The sequence below is a fragment of the Oryx dammah genome, unplaced genomic scaffold (assembly GCF_014754425.2).
Source record: "Oryx dammah isolate SB20612 unplaced genomic scaffold, SCBI_Odam_1.1 HiC_scaffold_25, whole genome shotgun sequence".
Classification (NCBI taxonomy): Eukaryota; Metazoa; Chordata; class Mammalia; order Artiodactyla; family Bovidae; genus Oryx; species Oryx dammah.
Genome location: NW_024070209.1, coordinates 10,985,268 through 11,004,516, shown reverse-complemented (window position 1 = coordinate 11,004,516; position 19,249 = coordinate 10,985,268). Strand labels below are relative to the sequence as shown.

Genomic DNA, 19,249 nt, shown 5'->3' with positions numbered 1-19,249 from the left:
TGCCTGGAAAATCCCATGGGCGGAGGAGCCTGGTGGGCTGAAGTCTATGGGGTCACTAAGAGTCGGACACGACTGAGCAACGTCACTTTCACTTTTCACTTTCATGCATTGGAGAAGGAAATGGCAACCCACTCCAGTGTTCTTGCCTGGAGAATCCCAGGGACAGGGGAGCCTGGTGGGCTGCCGTCTATGGGGTCGCACAGAGTTGGACACGACTGAATCGAGTTAGCAGCACTACTACTGCTAGAAGGAAACATCAACAGGGGTGCTTGCTTAGCCACAGAAGGATTGATGACAGGAGATGGCATTCCTACTTCTAGCACAGTGCCTTGAACCTACAAAGCAATCAGTCTTTGATCGAGAGATTTGTGCTTCAGAGCGGAAACCAGAATTCTAGCAACTGGGAATGCTCCCCACTCATAAGTTTAAAATCAGCATAGAGCTTACAGAGTTTCTTTAGTTTAATATTTCAGCACTCTCCGGCCAGTGATCCTTGGAAACACATCTATAGTTAAAGGAAAGTTGGATTTATTATTTGTTGCACCAAGGCAGAACACACATCACGTGAAATTAAAGAGTACCTCAGTAAGAAGATGTAAGGATCTACAGAATTTGGGCTTGTGTCAGTGATTTTGAGGAAGGTTCAGAGAAACAGGGCTTTACTCTGAATCAGATGATGTCAGGACAAGGGAATAATTCTATGACTGAGTACATTAATGAATCTTATCTAGAAGAACGGAGTGAGGCTAGAGCTATAATTGATAAAACAGTAGCAGTCGGCCAAATTAGTTGGAAAAGACATGTTTAGTATGTCTATGGTTTGCACAGTAACAGTGTTTCTGTCTGTGCTTAGACAAGTGGTCTTGTTTTTTGTCTCCCCTCATCACAGTCACAGAGTGACCTTGTGTGATACTGGTATTCTAAGAAATTGATTATGCTCAGTAGGAAAGTATCATGGCATAGCTTCAACTGACAGGCCAGCTCCTAACAGCACTGAGGCTTAGTTATACTAATAACTAGTCAGACCAGTTTCCTGATCCAGAGGTTTCTTTTCTTAGTGCCTCTTCCCAACAATTTGAGTCAGAGGAAAAGCTAGCCCATGGGATGTTAATACATTATATTCAGATTTCTTTTCTTTTTACTATTACTGAGATTCTGCTGAGTCGGAAAACGGGCTGTAGTTGGACTAGGGTTAATCTCTCCTCATACTCCTGTTGTAGGATAAGTTATTGAATCATATGCTATGACAATGACTGTGTAGTAACATTTAGTACTCTGGACAGGGTACAGTGAACAACTGCAAACAAAGGCAGTTACCAGCAACAAAATGCTTAGTCACATTCGTTGTAAGTCTGGAAGTCAGAGGCCCAGATTATAAAACCCTGGCAGTGAAAACAAAGCCCAGAATAACCCAGCTGACTCTGTTTTAGGTTTTATCTTTTAGCCATGTTCTACTACCCTGAAGGGTACCGACGCAGGAATAAGTATTGCTGAACACAAACTCCCCTGTGGCTAGCTATGAGGAAATCAAGGCCTATATGACTGTCCATAAAAACTCTGGCTGATGTATTCAAATTTAATTGGTTGAGCTTCTAAAGTAGAAGTTCAGTCATTTATAATGTCTGCTAAGGTCATGGGAAATGCCGGGCTGGGTGAATCACAAACTGGAATCAAGATTGTTCAGAGAAATATCAGTAACCCCAGATATCACCCTAATGGCAGAAAGTGAATAGGAACTAAAGAGCCTCTTGATGAAGGGTAAAGAGAAAAGTAAAAAAGCTGGCTGGCTTAAAACTCAACATTCAAAACACGAAGATCATGGCATCTGGTCCCATCACTTTATGGCAAATAAATGGGGAAACAATGTAAATAGTGACAGCTTTTCATTTTCTTGGGCTCCAAAATCACTGTGGACAGTGACTGTAGCCATGAAATTAAATGACGCTTGCTGCTTGGAAGAAAAGCTATGACCAACCTAGATAGCAGAGTAAAAGGCAGAGACATCACTTTGATGAGAAAAGGTCCATCTAGTCAAAGCTATGGTTTTTCCAGTAGTCATGTATGGATGTGAGAGTTGGACCATAAAGAAGGCTGAGTGCTGAAGAATTGATGCTTTTGAATTGTGATGCTGGAGAAGACTCCTGAGTTCCTTGGACAGCAAGGAGATCCAGCCAGCCAATCCTAAAGGAAATAAGTCCTGAATATTCATTAAAAGGACTGATACTGAAGCTGAAGCTCTAATACTTTGGCCAACTGATGTGAAAAGCTGATTCATTGGAAAAGATGCTGGGAAAGATTGAGGGCAGGAGGAGAAGGGGCAACAGAGGATGAGATGGTTGGATGGCATCACTGACTCAATGGATATGAGTCTGCACAAACTCCGAGAGACAGTGAAGGACAGGGAAGCATGGCGTGCTGCAGTTCATGTGGTTGCAAAGAGTTGGACATGACTTTTCAGTCGCCAAGTCTTAATAACACAGTCAGAGAAAAACGTTTGCAGCATCTTTTTCAGTTGTATTAATTTTGGGGTGGGAATTTCATTCACTGAGGACATACACAGAGAAAGTCAGCTTTCCCTCCTGGGAGTTCTCCCAAGTTGTCTGTGAGTCTCTGCTTGCCTCATTTGCTTGGTTTCTGGATATCTTTCTCAGGGAAATATGAGCCACTGGAGGACTGATCATTTTAAGCATCTGAAAACCTCTATTAGATTCAATATACAGGGTAAGTTAGTAGGAGTGGATAAGCCTGACATTCATGTAAGAAGCAGTACTCTAGTAGGGGTACAGACTATACTGGGAGTACAAGTGTCATTAAGTGTATCGGGAGCAAGTCAGTAGTTTGTCCCTCAAGATGGGCAGATTTCTTGGTTAAGTAAAATAGGTTTCTGCAAAGTGGGCTCCAGTATTTCTGAAGAGAACAAACTGACTATTGGCGCAAGGATAGCCCCAATATTAGTTGCCATTCCTGAAGAGCTAGGTTTTTCTAATAAGGTTGTAATACCCTCAGAGAAGCCTGACAGGTTACAGTACCTGGGGTCACAAAGAGCTGGACATGACTGAATGATCTTCACCCTCAGAGAAACATTTTGTTGAGGTGTGGATCAAGGTCTGATTTTTACAAGATTGAAGTTTGGGATTAATTACATGAGAAAAGCTTAAGAACCAGAAGGGGCCTATAGAAGAAAATCTACACTATGAAGTGCTTAGAAGTGCAGCTACTGAATTTTGTCAATAGCCAGTTTAATTAAGAGCATAGCTATGGTTTGAGAAATATATACGAGTATTGCTTTTCTTAAGCAGCAGAAAAGTACAGGGAGTCAAAAGTAAAAAGATGCAGGTAAGGTAGATCATATTGAGAAATCACTTTGTTAGTTGTCAAAGTACAATAATAGGCAAGATTAGCGGTAGGGTGAAGGATGCTGAAGAATCAGAAAACTAATCTTGTTTTGTTGTCATGGGCATAAGCTGTCCACTTCTATAATCAGCCGCTTCTGGAGAATTCCCAAGAATCTTCAGTTTGAGGTCTTCTAATGGAATGGACATCCTGTAGTCAGGAAAAAATGATGCTTATATTTTTGGCTGGGAGACATGGACCCAAGATCAATGCCTTGGAATTTCACTGGTGGTCCACTTGTTAGCAGTACCTAATAAGGTCTTTCCCATTGAGGTTCAAGGGAAGTTTTCTTCTGATATTTTTTCAGAAAGATCAAATTTCCAGGTTTCAGATCATGCAAAAGTTACTTAGGTGGATGCTTTGGAAATGCAGATTCTACCTATTGTTGATACAGCAGGAATTATTATGTGGGCCCCTGGAGCAATTAGTCATATCAGATTGTATCAGGGTAGAATTTAGTATTGAAAGTGGTTCCTAAACACAGGAGGCAGCCTATCGTTAATTCAGAAGGAGATATATGTATCCCAGAGAGGTTCATATTATTGCTATCAAGGTAAATAGAAGTTCTTTGGGATTTGGAAGTTTGAAGATTTCTGAGAGATTTGATAATGAGTTTTATAATTCCACTAGTTCTCTTTATTTTTCCTGACATTTGCGGATGATAAGGACAGTGGGGTTTCTAGGTAAATGGAAAAGTTTTACAGAATTACTTAATAACAGATTCAACGAAATGTGTGATCCTGTTACTGGAGAGGTTTCTCAAGTCAAAATATAAAATAAAGCAATTTTTTTCCCTATCATTAAAGCCATAGCTCTCCAGCAAGAAAAAGCCCGAACCCACCATAAGAAGAATTGTACTTATACGTACTCAAAGTTCATTTAGAGGTGTTCCAAGGAGTCCTGAGGCTTTGGGCCTCCATGTTCTATCTTTATAGCTTTCCCAGGATTGTGTCTTTGGCAGGTAGGACCTTCATTCTTGGCAAAGCCCCTAAATTATGCCACCACTGTCGGTTGTGCCCTGCCCCTTTCCCTCCTGTTACAATACAGTGAAGAATTTTTGCTGGACTTCACTTTATTTATTTTTTTTTTAATTTATTTATTTATTTTTAATTTTTACTTTACAATTCTGTATTGGACTTCACTTTAATTGTGTCTGTCTCCTTAGATAATAACAAGGGATCTCAAGATTCTTTAATTGGCCATTCATTTTATAAGCGTTCTTAAGGGATAGGGAAATCCTTGTTTTTAAAGCATTTAAAAATCATTGACTAACCCCCAAACATATATATTATCAGTATAAATATTTCTACTTTATTCTTAATTAGCTGTAGGTCTGGGCAAAGGCAATTACTGGACTTACAGAAGACCTGGGATGGCATTGCCAGCCACTTCTAAGGTAAGAGACTTTGTCCAAGTTATTCTTCTCAGCCTTAGATTCTTCAAATACAAAATGATTATAACACTTGTCTCACAAATCTGTAAGCATTTACTGTTACTATTCAGTAGTCAACAAATAATACCTACCACTACCCCTTCACATGTAATCTCCCTTGATTATTACAACCATCCTATACAAGGGCCTATTACCCTCATGAGAAACGCTGGGCTGGAAGAAGCATAAGCTGGAATCAAGATTGCTGGGAGAAATATCAATAACATCAGCTATGCAGATGACACCACCCTTATGGCAGAAAGTGAAGAGGCACTAAAAAGCCTCCTGATGAAAATGAAAGAGGAAAGTGAAAAAATTGGCTTGACACTCAACATTCAGAAAACGAAGATCGTGGCATCTGGTCCCATCACTTCATGGGACATAGACGGGGAAACAGTGGAAACAGGGTCAGACTTTATTTTTGGGGGCTCCAAAATCACTGCAGATGGTGACTGCAGCCATGAAATTAAGACGCTTACTCCTTGGAAGGAAGGTTATGACCAACCTAGATAGCATATTGAAAAGCAGAGACATTACTTTGCCAACAAAGGTCCGTCTAGCCAAGGCTATGGTTTTTCCAGTGGTCATGTATGGATGTGAAAGTTGGTCTGTGAAGAAAGCTGAGCGCCGAAGAACTGATGCTTTTGAACTGTGGTGTTGGAGAAGACTCTTGAGAGTCCCTTGGACTGCAAGGAGATCCAACCGGCCCTTCCTAAAGGAGATCAGTCCTGGGTGTTCTTTGGAAGGACTGATGCTAAAGCTGAAACTCCAATACTTTGGCCACCTCATGCGAAGAGTTGACTCATTGGAAAAGACCCTGATGCTGGGAGGGATTGGGGGCAGGAGGAGAAGGGGACGACCGAGGATGAGATGGCTGGATGGCATCACTGACTCTATGGACGTGAGTCTGAGTGAACTCCGGGAGTTGGTGATGGACAGGGAGGCCTGGCGTGCTGCAATTCATGGGGTCGCAAAGAGTCGGACACGACTGAGCGACTGAACTGAACGGAGCTGACTCTAATTTCAAAGAGGGTTAGTCTCACTGCTCGAGGCCATGTTAGGATTCAAGCTCCCATCTCTCTGATACCAGAGTCCAGTTCTTACTTAACCCCTCTACTGCCTCTGACACTTTTCCGCTGTTGGGTTCAAGTGCCCATAATACATTGAAAACTTTGAAAATTTTATAATTTGCAGGTTTGATTATTTTTGGTTTGTCCCAGAGTCTGATTGCCCCTCGGGGCAGGGGAAAATTCAGTTTTGGCCCGGCCCAGCCGAGGACTAGATTCTTCCCTACTCCGACAGGAGCCCTGTCTGGGTTTATTGTGAGCTTACAGTACTGTGAGCAAGCCCCCAGCCCGTGACGGGCACTAGGCGTCGGCTTAGCCAGCCCGCAGGTCAGCGCCGCGGGCCTTCCCGCCGGCCCCTCCGGGGCGTCCTTAGCAACGCGCGCTCACTCCCTGCCCCGCCCCGTCCGCCCAACACTCGGCCCCGCGGAAGGCGCCGGCCGTCTTTGCGCCTGCGCGCAGCCAAAACCGCCAGTAGTCTCTTTCCCCTCCCTTCCGTCTCCCCTCCCCTCTCCTCCTCCTCCTCCACCTCACAGAGCGAGACGCCAATATGGAGCCTGAGGACCTACCATGGCCCGGCGAGCTCGACGAGGAGGAGGAGGAGGAGGGGGCGGAGAACTTGGACGAGGACGAGGTGGTGATGGTGGAGGAGATGGAGGAAGAGGAGAGACGGGAGCCGGAGGCGGATTTTAACTACGAGAGCCAGCGTCGGGAGAGTACGGACGACGAGGACGACGAGGAGGCCAAAGCCTGGCTGCAAGCGCACCCCAGCGCCACTTTGCCTCAGGCATCTCTCCCGAGGCACCGCTATTCGGAGAGCGAGCTGACCAGCCCCGGGAAGGTGAGCTGGGCCGAGGAGAGGTATGGGCCGCCGTCGGGCAGGGTAACGGGTGGTCTCTGAGCGCTTTGCCCGTTCCCTGCCGTCTGCCTCCTGCTCGCCGCCCGTCACGGTGCCTGACAATAGTACGTGTGCTTTTAATGGCTTGCAGGGGCCTTGTCGCTTCCTGGGCCCCGACTCTTGCCGAGTACTCCAAGTCTCCCGTCCTTTCAGGCGAAGATCTCTCTTGTTACCCCGCCCCAGGCCCCGGGCTTTTTGAATTACACCAGGTGTTCAGAGGAGTCAGTATTGTGGTTTAAGAAAAGCTGTTGGGAGGAGGTGGGGCTTATCCCCTAAGGGAGAGGAAAAGAGCGGTGTAGGAAAGGAGAGAATGGTTGCCTAGGGACTCTCTTGTTGGGGAGACAGATTATCTGCCTCAAGGGCGGGACTCCGCTTGAGAGAGCAGCGTGGATTCTGCACGACATTTAGTTCAATCTCTCAGTCGTGTCCGACTCTTTGCGACCAGGTGGACCGCTGCACGCTTGCCTGTCCATCACCAACTCCCGGAGTTTGCTCAAACTCATGTCCATTGCTGTCGTCCCCTTCTCCTGCATTCAGTCTTTCCCCAGCATCAGGGTCTTTTCTAAGGAGTCATTACTTCGCATCTGGTGACCCAAGTATTGGAGCTTCAGCGTCAGTCCTTCCAATGAATATTCAGAACTGATTTCCTTTAGGATTGAGTGGTTTGATCTTGCAGTCCAAGGGGCCTCTCAAGAGTCTCCTTCAACACCACAGTTTAAAAAGCGTCAATCCTTCCGCCCTTAGCTTTCTTTATAGCCCAACTCTCACATCCATACATGACTCCTGGAAAAATCATAGCTTTGACTAGATGGACCTTTTTTCGTCAAAGTGATGTCTCTGCCTTTTACTATGCTGTCTAGGTTGGTCATAGCTTTCCTTCCAAGGAGCAGACGTCTTTTAATTTCATGGCTGCAGTCACCATCTGCAGTGATTTTGAAACCCAAGAAAATAAAGTCTGTCACTGTTTCCATTGTTTCCCCATTCAGTAAGCTACCTGAATAGTAATCTCTAGTGGCTTCTGGCCAATTGTGCTTCTTGAGCTTCTTTGTAGCCTTAAAGGGGTCCCTAGCAGGTAGGAAGGGCTTAGAGATACAGGAGGTTTATTATGCTGCAGCTCCCAACAGTCTGGAAAACTAGAAAGAGCTGATTTTTTGGCCGGCTCCTGAAGGTCATTTTGAAAATAACTGCTTTTAATTGATTATTTTTCAGGGAGAAAGGAAAGGTATACAATTCGGATATCTAGTCATCAGACATTAAGTTTCTATTCTGTGAGAGGAACATTGTGGGGACAAAAAGAAGTCTAGGGTTTATTGTTCAAGACTGCTCCTTAGATAAGGTGTCAGCTGGGTAGAGTGAAACAAGAGGCAACAATTGCAAAGACAGAGAAAAGACTGTATAGACCTGTGCTGTTCAATACAGTAGTCATAGCAATATCTGACTCTTTACATCTTAATTTGTTAAAATCAAATGAAATTAAAAATTCAGTGCCTCTGTTGTACCAACCACTTTTCAAGTGCTCGGTATCCACGCTTGATTAGTGGCTGTGTAATTGGACAGTGCAGATGTAGAATAATTTCATCATTACAGAAAGTTCTACCGGACATTATTGCTATAGGCTGTTGATCATTAAAGAATAATAGTTTTGCTTGGTAAATATTCCTGTCGGTACTCAGTTCATTGAGCATGTTGAGCATTCATCATGGGCCACACATTATGCTTTATGCTGTGGAATCTTGATGAACGGAAATATTTGTTGTTTCTTTTTTTCTAGTGTATGCACTTTAAAGAGGGAGGCAGACAAAATTCAGTTGGTCGAAGAAAGAAAAGTAAAAATGGTATGTCCTACCATGCTTTGAAAACATTTAGTAAGGGAATCTGTTTTATCAGTGAAGTTGAAGAAAGCTTCCCTGAGGAAATTATGACAAGCTGAGATCTGAAGACAGATCACAATTAACTAGTTAAAGGGAAAAGAAGCTTTCCCGCTGAGGGAAATGCACGTGGAAAGGTACTGTAGGTAGGAGAGTATGGCGTTTTCAAGGAACCAGGAGCCAATATGGGTTGATTACAGACTTCAAGGCTTTCTGTTCCATGTCAGGGATTTGGAAGCTTTATCCATGGAAGTCATTGAAATGTTTTTAAACAAAGAAATATAGGATAAGATTTGTGTTTCAGGAAGATCACTTTATAGCAGAGTAGAGAACAGCCTTGATAACTGGGTGGGGTGGGGAGCAGCAGTAATGAGTCAAGGATGCTAATTAATTAGGTCATTGCAGTATTGCTGGGAACTGATGATATTTTGGAAGAGGGACATGGTGGATATAGAAAAGTAGACTGATTCAAGAGGTATTTAAGAAGTAAAATAATCACAGTGGTACACTAATTTTACATTATTATTACACTAATAATGGATTAGATGTGGAACACGAGGGCAAGGAGGTGTCAGGTTATTGGATAAATGGTTGTGCCAAATATTGAAAAATGGCCAAGTTTATGGTAGAAGTGGTGGCCATGGGGTAGGGTGATGAGATGGTTGGGATGGGTGTTAAGATTATGGGTTTGGCTTTGGAGATCAGAGGAGGGATCTGGGCTAGACATTTCAAATTGTAAGTTATCTATATACATATGGACCAGAACTAAAGCTACACTTGTGGATGAGATCTCCTAACTTTAATTTTGTTCTATGACTTCTTGTTTGAATAACTGTTAATATTTAAATTTAATATTCCTTGAAGATTTTAATTAAACCCCTTTACCTCTTTACAGCCAATGTGACAGGATTATTCTTTTGTTTAACAGTGATCTATCTGTGTAATAGAAGATACTGCTTTTTAGAGCCCGAGTATTTTTTCTGTAGAGGGTTTTTTTCTTTTTGAGAGAAATCAGATATTCTCTTGTTTACCTTGGAGGGTTTATGAAGGTGTGGAAGATGTGCTGTATTAAGGTAGTTTTAAAATGATATAAAATGTATTAAGATAATTTTTTTGCTCACTAATATATTAAGATTTATTTACTAATATATTAAGATTTACTGGCATAAATTGGAAAAATGCTTAAAGGAGAGACTTTTATATGTTTCTTGCTAGGAATTTATGAACTATAAGTTTTTGAAGATGAGTTTGTGGTGTAGTATTTAATTCAGTGTCTTCAAAGGATGGGGCTTCCCAGGTGATTCAGTAGTAAAGAATCCACCTGCCAAGCAGGAGATGTGGGTTCCATCCTTGGATTGGGACGATCCCGTGAAGAAGGAAATGGCAACCCACTTCAGTATTCATGGAGTGTCCAGAAACTCCATGGACGAGGAGCCTGGTAGGCTACAGTCCGTAGGGTTGCAAAGAATCAGACATGATATAGTGACTAAACAGCAGCAGCGTTCAGAGGAGGAGACCAAATGATGGGAAACATTAATTTCATTCAGGATAGCCTCAAGTTAAATGACAAAATTGTAATATTTGACTCTCATATGTCTCTGACGATAAGGATGTTCTAGTGGTGGTTTGGAAAGTTTGCAAGTCCAGTTCATGACACTGAGCTAAGGTATGGAACTGTTTTAAGTTCAGTACAAAATGTGACCTGCCTTACAACCAAGTCTTAAAAAAAATATTAACTTATTTTTAGCTGAGCTGGGTCTTTGTTGCTGTGGGAGGGCTTTGTCTAGCTGTGGTGAGTGAGGGCTAATCTTCATTGTGGTGCGCCAGCTTCTCACGGCAGCGTGCCGTCTTCTCCTTGCAGTGGCTTTTCTTACTGTGGAGCACAGGCTCAGAGTTGGGGGGCTTCAGCAGTTGTGATGCTCTCAGCATATGGGATCTTCCGGGACCAGGAATTGAACCCGTGTACCTGGCGTTGGCAGGCGGATTCTTGACCACTGGACCACCAGGGAAGTCCCGCAACCAGGTCTTTTCGAGATTTCAGGGAAGTGAGTGATTCAGAGCCTTTACTTTGTTGGTCTTAATGCCAGTCCTGACCATTCAGCGTGAACCGTCTCTGCTTTGTAATTCCTAAACCTAAATTTCTGAACTGTGTTAGGGAAAATGATTCAGTTCTGTGAATTGGTATCATTCACAGAAGTTCTTGGTCCTCAGCTTTTTTTGGTTTTAGTTTTATCATTTATTTACAGTAGTCTTTTCTTCCAACTATACTGAGATATAATTGACATGAAGCACTTATAAGTTTAAGGTATATAGCATGATTTGACTCACATACATCATGAAATAGTTATCACAAGTCGTCATCTCATATGGCTTAGAAACATAAAGAAATAGAAAATATTTTTTTCCTGGTGATGAGAACTCAGGGTTTACTGTTGGCAGTGTTGATCTAGAGCGTGCAGCAGCGTTGTTTGTCATGTGGTGCTTTATATACCTGGTACTTATTTATCTGATTGTTGGAAGTTTGTACCTTTTGACCACTTGGTCTCCAACTTTTAACCGGATCATCAAGAGTTCTTGGAAACATTTTTATGTTTCCTTCTTCAGATTCTTCTGCATTTTCACCCTTATCCTCTGGCCTTCATTTAGTGTTCAGCATTCTCCTGTCAGCAGGTTATCATTTCTTAAGAGAGATGGTTAGGCCTGAACTCCTTCACCTTCCTAGTCCCCATCTCCAAATTTACCTACAGTGTACAACTCTTAGTCTTTTTTTTTTTGCCTATTAGTACAGATTTTGTTCTTAGTATTAAAACTTTCTTGTGCTTGGAGATGAAAGTTGTCATTTATAGTGTGTTTCTCTCTTAAGGAAGTGCTGTATTTTATTTTTAGATATTTGATAAATGATAATAGTTTTAAGTTAAATTGTTTTCTTGAACTTTAGTGGTCAAATTTGAAATCAGAATTATGATGTTTTTATGTGAGGTACTGGGAAGATTTTTTAATGTCTTGGAACAGTTTAAATAATACAAGACTTTCTTGCATGTTGGAAAAATAATTTGTGAAGCTACTGTGCCTGTGGATTCCTTTCAGGGTTATAATTTGTATATACTGTCTCACTTTTTTGGGGTTGAAACTGTTAGTTGCTCAGTTGTGTCTGGCTCTTTGCGGCTCCAGGCTCCTCTGTCCATGGGATTGCTATTCCCTTCTCCAGGGGATCTTCCTGACCCAGGGATCGAACCTGGGTCTCTGGCATTGCAAGCAGATTCATTAACATATTACCTACCGGGTAAACCACCTTTTTGAGGGGGCAGTTAATTTTGCTAACTTATGATTTTTCTGGAAAATCATTTCAATAAGGATTTTTAGTTAATTATAATGAAGTGTTACATAGTATTCTTTATTTTTTCCATTGCATTTGTGATTATTTCCATTTCTCATTCCTAATTTTATATATTTTATTTTCCTCTTGTTCTGAATAACTATGGATATGTTTTGTTAATTTTTTTCATCCAAAGAAACTGCTCTTATATATAAGTTTAATTCTATTGAATTTTTCACCATTTAGTTTGTTAATTTCAGCTCTTATCTTTTACTGTTTCCCTAGGTTTATTTTGATTTATTTAATTTTACTTCACGTGCTGATGCTCAACCAGCTTATTTAAAAACATTTTCAACAGTTTTGTTGTGACATAATTTAAATACTGTGCAATTTACCCTGTATCTTATTGCACAGTTCAGTGGTTTTCAGTATGTTAAAAGATACGCATAGCCACCACCACAATTTTAGAACAATTTTTTCATGACCTCAAAAAGAAACCCTATACACTTTAGCTATCACCCCTCTTGCTTCCATTCCTTTAAGGAACTGTAAATCTACTTTCCCTTTCTGTAGAGTTGCCTGTTCTGGTCATTTACTATAAATGGAATCATATAATATATGGTACATGCCACACGGATTCCTGGATCTTAGTTCCCCCACCAGGGGCAGTGAGAGTATTGAGTCCTAGCCAGTGGACCACCAGGGAATTCCAATATGTGGTCTTTTATGACTGGCTTCTTTCACTTAGCATAATGTTTTTAGGAATCCATGTAAATAACATCAATTTTTCATTCCTTTTTATGACTTAATAGTATTCCATTGTATGGATATACTACATTTGTTTATCCGTATCAGTTGATGGACATTTGAGTTGTTTTCTGCCTGTTGTCTATCTCAAAATATTTGAAAATTCTCTTTGTGATTTCTTTTTTCTTTTCATTGGTTGTTTAGGAGTCTTGCTTAATTTCCATGTTTGTGAATTTCCTTAACTTCTTTCTGTTATAGACTTCTAATTTCATTCCATTTTGGCTGGAGAATATACGTTCCATGATTTAAATTTTTTTAAAAATTTGACGCTTGTGTTTATAACTGAATCACTGTGCTGTACAGCAGAAGTTAACACAACATTGTAAATCGCCTGTACGTCAATAAGATAAATTTTCTAAAAAATTGAGGCTTGCTTTGTAACCTAACATATTGTCTATCCTGGAGATGTTCCGTGTATGCTGAGAAGAATGTATATTCTGCTGCTCTAGGATGGAATATTCTGTAATGTAGTTTGCTTATAGTGTGTTCACATCTTATATTTCCTTGCTGATCTTCTCACAGGTGGCTAGCCTTTGTTTTTAATTGTTAGTGTTATGTTTTGGCTGCGCCGGCTCTCTGCGGCAGCCCTTGGGCTTTCTCTAGCTGTGGTGAGCAGGGACTGCTCTCTGTTGCGGTGCTCAGGCTTCTCACTGTGGCTTCTCCGGTTGCGGCGCCTGGGCTCTAGGAGTGTGGGCTTCAGTAGTTGTGCTGCATGGCCTTAGTGCCTCTCGGCATGTGGTATTTCCCAGACCAAGGATGGAACCTGTGTCCCCTGCATTGGCAGCTGGATTCTTAACCACTGGACCACTAGGGAAGTCCCAGTAGACTTTATTGGGAGCAGTTCTGTGTTTAGCAAAAAGTTCAGAATTCCGTGTACCTCTTTTCCCTCCCCTGTTTTCTCTGTTATTAACATCTTGTATTAGGCTGGCATATTTGTTACAATTGGTAAGCCAATATTGATACATTGCTATTAGTTATAAGTGTATGTTTTTATTAGAGTCCACTTTTTTGTACATTCTTTGGATTTTGACAAATGTATAATGACATATATCCACTATTACAGTATCACACAGAATAGTTTCACTGCCTAAAAAAAAAAAATCCCTGTGTTCTGCTTACTTGTCCCTTCCCTCCTTCCTCTGGAACCCTGGCAGCTGCTGCTGTTTTTATTGTCTTTATAGTTTAGCATTTTCCAGAAAGTCATGTAGTTAGAGTCATACAGTATGTAGCCTTTTAGAATGGGTTCTTTCACTTAGGAATATGCATTTAAGGTTCTCCCATGTCTTTTCATGGTTTGGGGGCTCGTTTCTTTTTTCCTACCTTGATTTCTTTTCCTTTTCTTAAAAATTGTGGTAAAATATATATACTGTAAAATTTACCAGTTTAAGCATTCTAAAAATATATTTATTTTGGCTGAGCCTCGCAGCTTTCAGGATCTTAGTTCCACAACCAGGGATTGAACTTGGGGCCCTGGCAGTGAAAGCACCGAGTCCTGAATACTGGCCCACCAGGGAATTTCCCCATTTTAACCAGTTTTAAGTTTCATTAAGTACATTCACATTGTTTTATAATCTTTACCACCATCTATCTCCAGAACTTTTGCATCTTTACAAACTGAACCTCCAACATCTCTGCCTTATCTGAGTCTGATTCTGATCCTTGCTGTCTCTTTAACCTGCTTTTGTTTTTGTCTTTTATGTTTTGTAATTTGTGTGTGTGTGGAAAACCAGGCATGTACTGAATGAATATGATAGGATAGGAACTGAAGTAAATAGCCTTTTAGGGTGAGATTTCATAAGTTTATCTGGTTAGAGCTGATATTGTGTTTGTTTCCCATAGCAGTAGGTGTCAAAGGCTAAAACTTCCTCTGATGACCTTGGTTTTGTTCCCCCCCGGTTTCTTTGGATTTCTCTAAGGACTTCCTAAATAAGATCTGGATGTGCTGTTCTTTCATTCATATGCCGTATCATCAGGAGCCCCGTTGATGTAGTGGTAAGGTATGGGTGGAGGGGAGGTGCTCTGAAGCCCTATTATTAGGTCTCACTCTTTCCCTAGGCTGTGAGCTCCACTAGGGTTTAGCATTGGTTTCTCCTTAAATGAAATAAGAAAGCTAGGAGGGGGCTTGGAGTTGAATATTTCCCTTTCCCACATCACTTCGTCTCTGTAAAACCCCAGTCTCTGGTGAACTAGTTTCTTTTATGGGCAGGTCTTAAGGACAGAATGCTCTAGGCTTATTTCAGAATGACTACTTTTCCCTCTTCTGCCATAGCGAGAGGTTTTTCTCTCATCTTAACTCTGAAACCTGGTGCAGTTCCTGGAAGTAAAACTCCAAAAGTGTGGGAGCCCCTCTAAGACTTTCCCTGGAGTTTTTAAATCTCAGAGTTCTCTATCCTGAGCCTCTAATGATTTGTCAGTTACAATTTAGGCTTTCCTTCCCTGTCTTTGGTGGTGTCTGCTCTGGAACTCTGTCCCGTTAGTTGTGATTGTCTGTATCTGTTTGTCTGTCTCTGATTTGGGGGACTGTAGTTTGCCCTTAATTTCAATTCTCTGGTGGATGTAAGAAGAGTTGTTGGTTTTCAATTTGTTTAGTTTTTTTTCTTTTTGTAGTAATAGGAGTGATGACTTCCTAACTCCTTGCGTGCTGGACCAGAGCTTTGTTTTAGTTGTTTTTCAGGAGACTGTGGTTTTGTTTGTTTGGTTTTGCCATGCTCCATAGCTTGGCTTCCCTAGTAGCTCAGTTGTTAAAGAATCTGCCTTCAATGCAGGAGACCCTGGTTCAATTCCTGAGTCAGGAAGATCTGCTGGAGAAGGGATAGGCTACCCACTCCAGTATTCTTGGGCTTCCCTTGTGGCTCAAGTGGCAAAGAATCCGCCTGCAATGCTGGAGACCTGGGTTTGATGCCTGGGTTGGGAAGATACCCTGGAGAAGGAAACAGCTGCCCATTCCAGTATTCTGGCCTGGAGAATTCCATAGACTGTATAGTCCATAGGGTCGCAAAGTGACTTTTCACTTTCACTTTCATAGCTTGTGGAATCTTAGTTCCCCCACAAGGGATTGAACCTGTGCCCTTGGCAGTGAAAGCATGGTGTCCTAACCATTGGACCACCAGGGAATTTCCTCAACAGATAATTTTTTTTAGAGCAATTGTAGGTTCCAAAAAAAAATTGGACAGTACAGAGCTTTCCCATCTACCTCCTGCTCCCACACATGCACAGTGTCCTCTGCTGTCAATATCCCATGTCAGAGTGTCATACATTTGTTATGATGAACCTACATTGACATCCAAAGCCAGAGTTTATATTAGGGCTCACTTTTGGTATTGTACATTCTATGGTTTTTGACAAATGTATAATGGCATGTATCCACCAATATAGTTTCTCCGTGTCTTTTCATGACTTAGTGGCTCATTTCTTTTTAGTTCTGAATAATATTATTGTTTAAACGAACCACAGTTTATTTTATTCATTCATCTACTAAAGGATATTTTAGTTGGACTTCCCTGATGAGTCAGACTGTAACAAATCTACCTGCAATGCAGAAGACCTGGGTTCAGTCCCTGGGTCGGGAAGACCCCCTGGAGAAGGGAATGGCTACCCACTGCAGTATTCTTGCCTGGAAAATTCCATGACAGAGGAGCCTGGTGGGCTGCAGGGTGTGAGGCTGCAGAGAATCAGACACGACTGAGAGACTAACCGTCTTTTCAGTCCATGTGGGTCAGTACCAAGCAGCCTGAGGACCCGCTGCATGTGTGCTCAGTGGTGTATTTTGGTTAACAGTCCTTATCAGGTTATGTCTTTTAGAAATATCTTCTCCTAGTCTGTGGCTTGTCTTCTCATTCTCTTGACATTGTCTTTCATGGAACAAAAATTTTTAATTTTGATGAGTTCAGCTTACCAATTATTTCTTTCAAGGGTTGTGCCTTTGGTGTTGTACTGAAAAAGTGATCACCATAGCCAAGATCGTCTAGGTTTTCTCCTATATTATCTTCTAGATGTTTCACAGTTTTTACAGTTTTATATTCTCTGTTTACATCTATGATTCATTTTGAGTTAAATTTTGTGAAAGGTGTAAGATCTGTCTCGATTCACTTTTTGCATGTGTACATCCAGTTATTCCAGCATCGTTTGTTGAAAAGACTGTCTTTGCTCCATTATGTTGCCTTTGTTCCTTTGTCAAGGATCAGTGGTCTTTATTTCGGTCTATTTCTGGACTTTGTTGTGTTACAATGATCTGTTTGTCTGGTCTTTCACCAGTGCCACATTATCTTGATTGCTGTAGCTTTATACTAAGTCTTTAAGTCAGATAGTGTCTGTGTTGTTTTTTTGGCTTTCTTGGGTCTTTTGACTCTCCATATACACTCTATTTTTTAAGTTTAAATTACTTTTTTTTTTTCCCCCATTGGTAGGTTGGTTTCTGCTGTACAGCAATGCACATCAGCCATAATTATACGTACATCCCCACCCTCCCTAGCCTCTCTCCCCACCACTCATCCCATCCCTCCACGTCATCACAGAGCACTAGAGCGGGCTCCCTGTGCCGCACAGCAACTTCTCAGCACCTGTCCAGCTTGCACTGGACAATGTATATATATTGATGCTGCGTTCTGCATTTGTCCCACTCTCCCCCCCCCACGGTGTCCATAAGTCCGTTCTCTACATCGTCTTCATTCTTTCCCTGCAAATAGCTTCATCAATATAATTTTTCTAGATTCTGTATATATGCGTTAATTACTATATTTGTTTTTGTCTTTCTGACTTCACTGAATACAATAACAGGCTCTGGCTTCATCCATCTCATGAGAACTGACTCGAATTCATTCTTCTTGGTGACTGAGTAATATTCTGTTGTGTGTGTATGTGCCACTTTTTTTTTTGTTGATTCCTCTGCTGAGGGGCATCCAGGTTGCTTCCATGTCCTGGCTGTTGTAGGCAGTGCTGCAGTGAACGTTGGGGTACATGTGTCTTGAGTTTTGGTTATGGTTTCCTCAGGGCCCAGTAGTGGGATTGCTGGGTCATGTGATGATTTATTCCTAGTATTTGAAGTAATCTTTATCCTGTCCTCCATAATGGCTGTATCACTGTGTATTCCCACCAACAGTGTAGAGTTCCCTTTTCTCTACATCCTCTCCAACATTTATTGTTTGTAAATTTTTTGATGATGGCCTTTCTGACTGGCGTGAGGTGATACCGCATTGAAGTTTTGATTTGCATTTCTCTAATAATTAGTGACGTTGAGCATCTTTTCATCTATTTATTGGCCATCTATATGTCTTCTTCGGAGAAATATCTGTACCCATTTTTTGATTGGGCTGTTTGTTTTCCTAATATTGAGCTGCACGAGCTGCTTATATATTCTAGATTAATCCTTTGTCAGTTGTTTCATTTGCAGTTTTCTCCTATTTTGAGGATTGTCTTTTAATCTTATTTATTGTTTCCTTTGTTGTGCAAAAGCTTTTAAGTTTAATTAGGTCTCTCTCTCTCTTTTTTTTTTTTTTTTATTTCCATTACTCTAGGAGGTGCGTCATAGAGGATCTTGTAGTTTATGTCAAGGAATATTCTGCCTATGTTTTCCCCTAAGAGCTTTATACTTTCTGACCTTACATTTAAGTCTAATCCAGTATGACTTTATTTTTGAGTATGATGTTTGGAAGTCTTCTAGTGTCATTCTTTAGCATGTAGCTGTCCAGTTTCCCCAGAACTACTTGCTGAAGAGGCTGTCTTGCCTCCTTTGCCAAAGATAAGGTGTCCATAGGTGTGTAAATTTATCTCTGGGCTTTCTGTCTTGTTCCATTGATCTGTATTTGTATTTGTGCTTGTACCATACTCTTGATGACTGTAGTTTTGTAGTGTAGTCTGAAGTCAGGAAGGTTGATTCCTCCAGCTCTGTTTTTCTTTGTTAAGATTGCTTTGGCTATTCGGGGTCTTTTGTGTTTCCATGCAAATCGTAAAATTTTTTGTTCTAGTTCTGTAGAAAAATACCATTGGTAATTTGATAGGGATTGCAGTGAATTTGTAGATTTGTATATATGTGGGCTTCCCTGGTGGCTCAGACGGTAAAGCATCTGCTCGCAATGCAGGAGACCCGGGTTTGATTCCTGGGTCAGGAATATCCCCTGGAGAAGGAAATGGCAATCCGCTCCAGCACTCTTGCCTGGAAAATCCCGTGGACGGAGGAGCCTGATAGGCTACAGTCCATGGGGTCGCAAAGAGTTGGACACAACTGAGCGACTTCACTTCACTTGGGTAGTTTAGTCATTTTCACAATATTGATTTCTCCAATTCAAGAACATGGAATATCTCTCCATCTATTTGTGACATCTTTGATTTCTTTCATTGGTATCCTATAGTTTTCTGCATAGGGTCTTTTTTCTTTAGGTATGTTTGTTCCTAGGTATTTTCTCCTTTTTACTGCAGTGGTGAATGGGATTGTTTCCTTAACCTTTTTCTGATTTTTCATTGTTAGTGTGCAGG

At 41.4% G+C, this 19,249-nt stretch overlaps 1 protein-coding gene across 6 annotated transcripts in view; it reads left to right on the top strand.

Moving 5' to 3' along the window:
• Positions 1-6,343: 6,343 nt before the first annotated feature.
• Positions 6,344-19,249, top strand: part of ALMS1 (ALMS1 centrosome and basal body associated protein) — a 183,995-nt gene continuing 171,089 nt past the window's right edge. For 5 of the 6 annotated variants that reach the window (XM_040223844.1, XM_040223841.1, XM_040223843.1 and 2 more), the window contains exon 1: positions 6,344-6,730. In XM_040223844.1, the coding sequence (XP_040079778.1) occupies positions 6,440-6,730 (291 nt within the window). In that variant the 5' untranslated portion in view covers positions 6,344-6,439. The remainder of the gene's footprint in view (positions 6,731-19,249) is intronic. The other variant, XM_040223845.1, reaches the window with a different exon arrangement.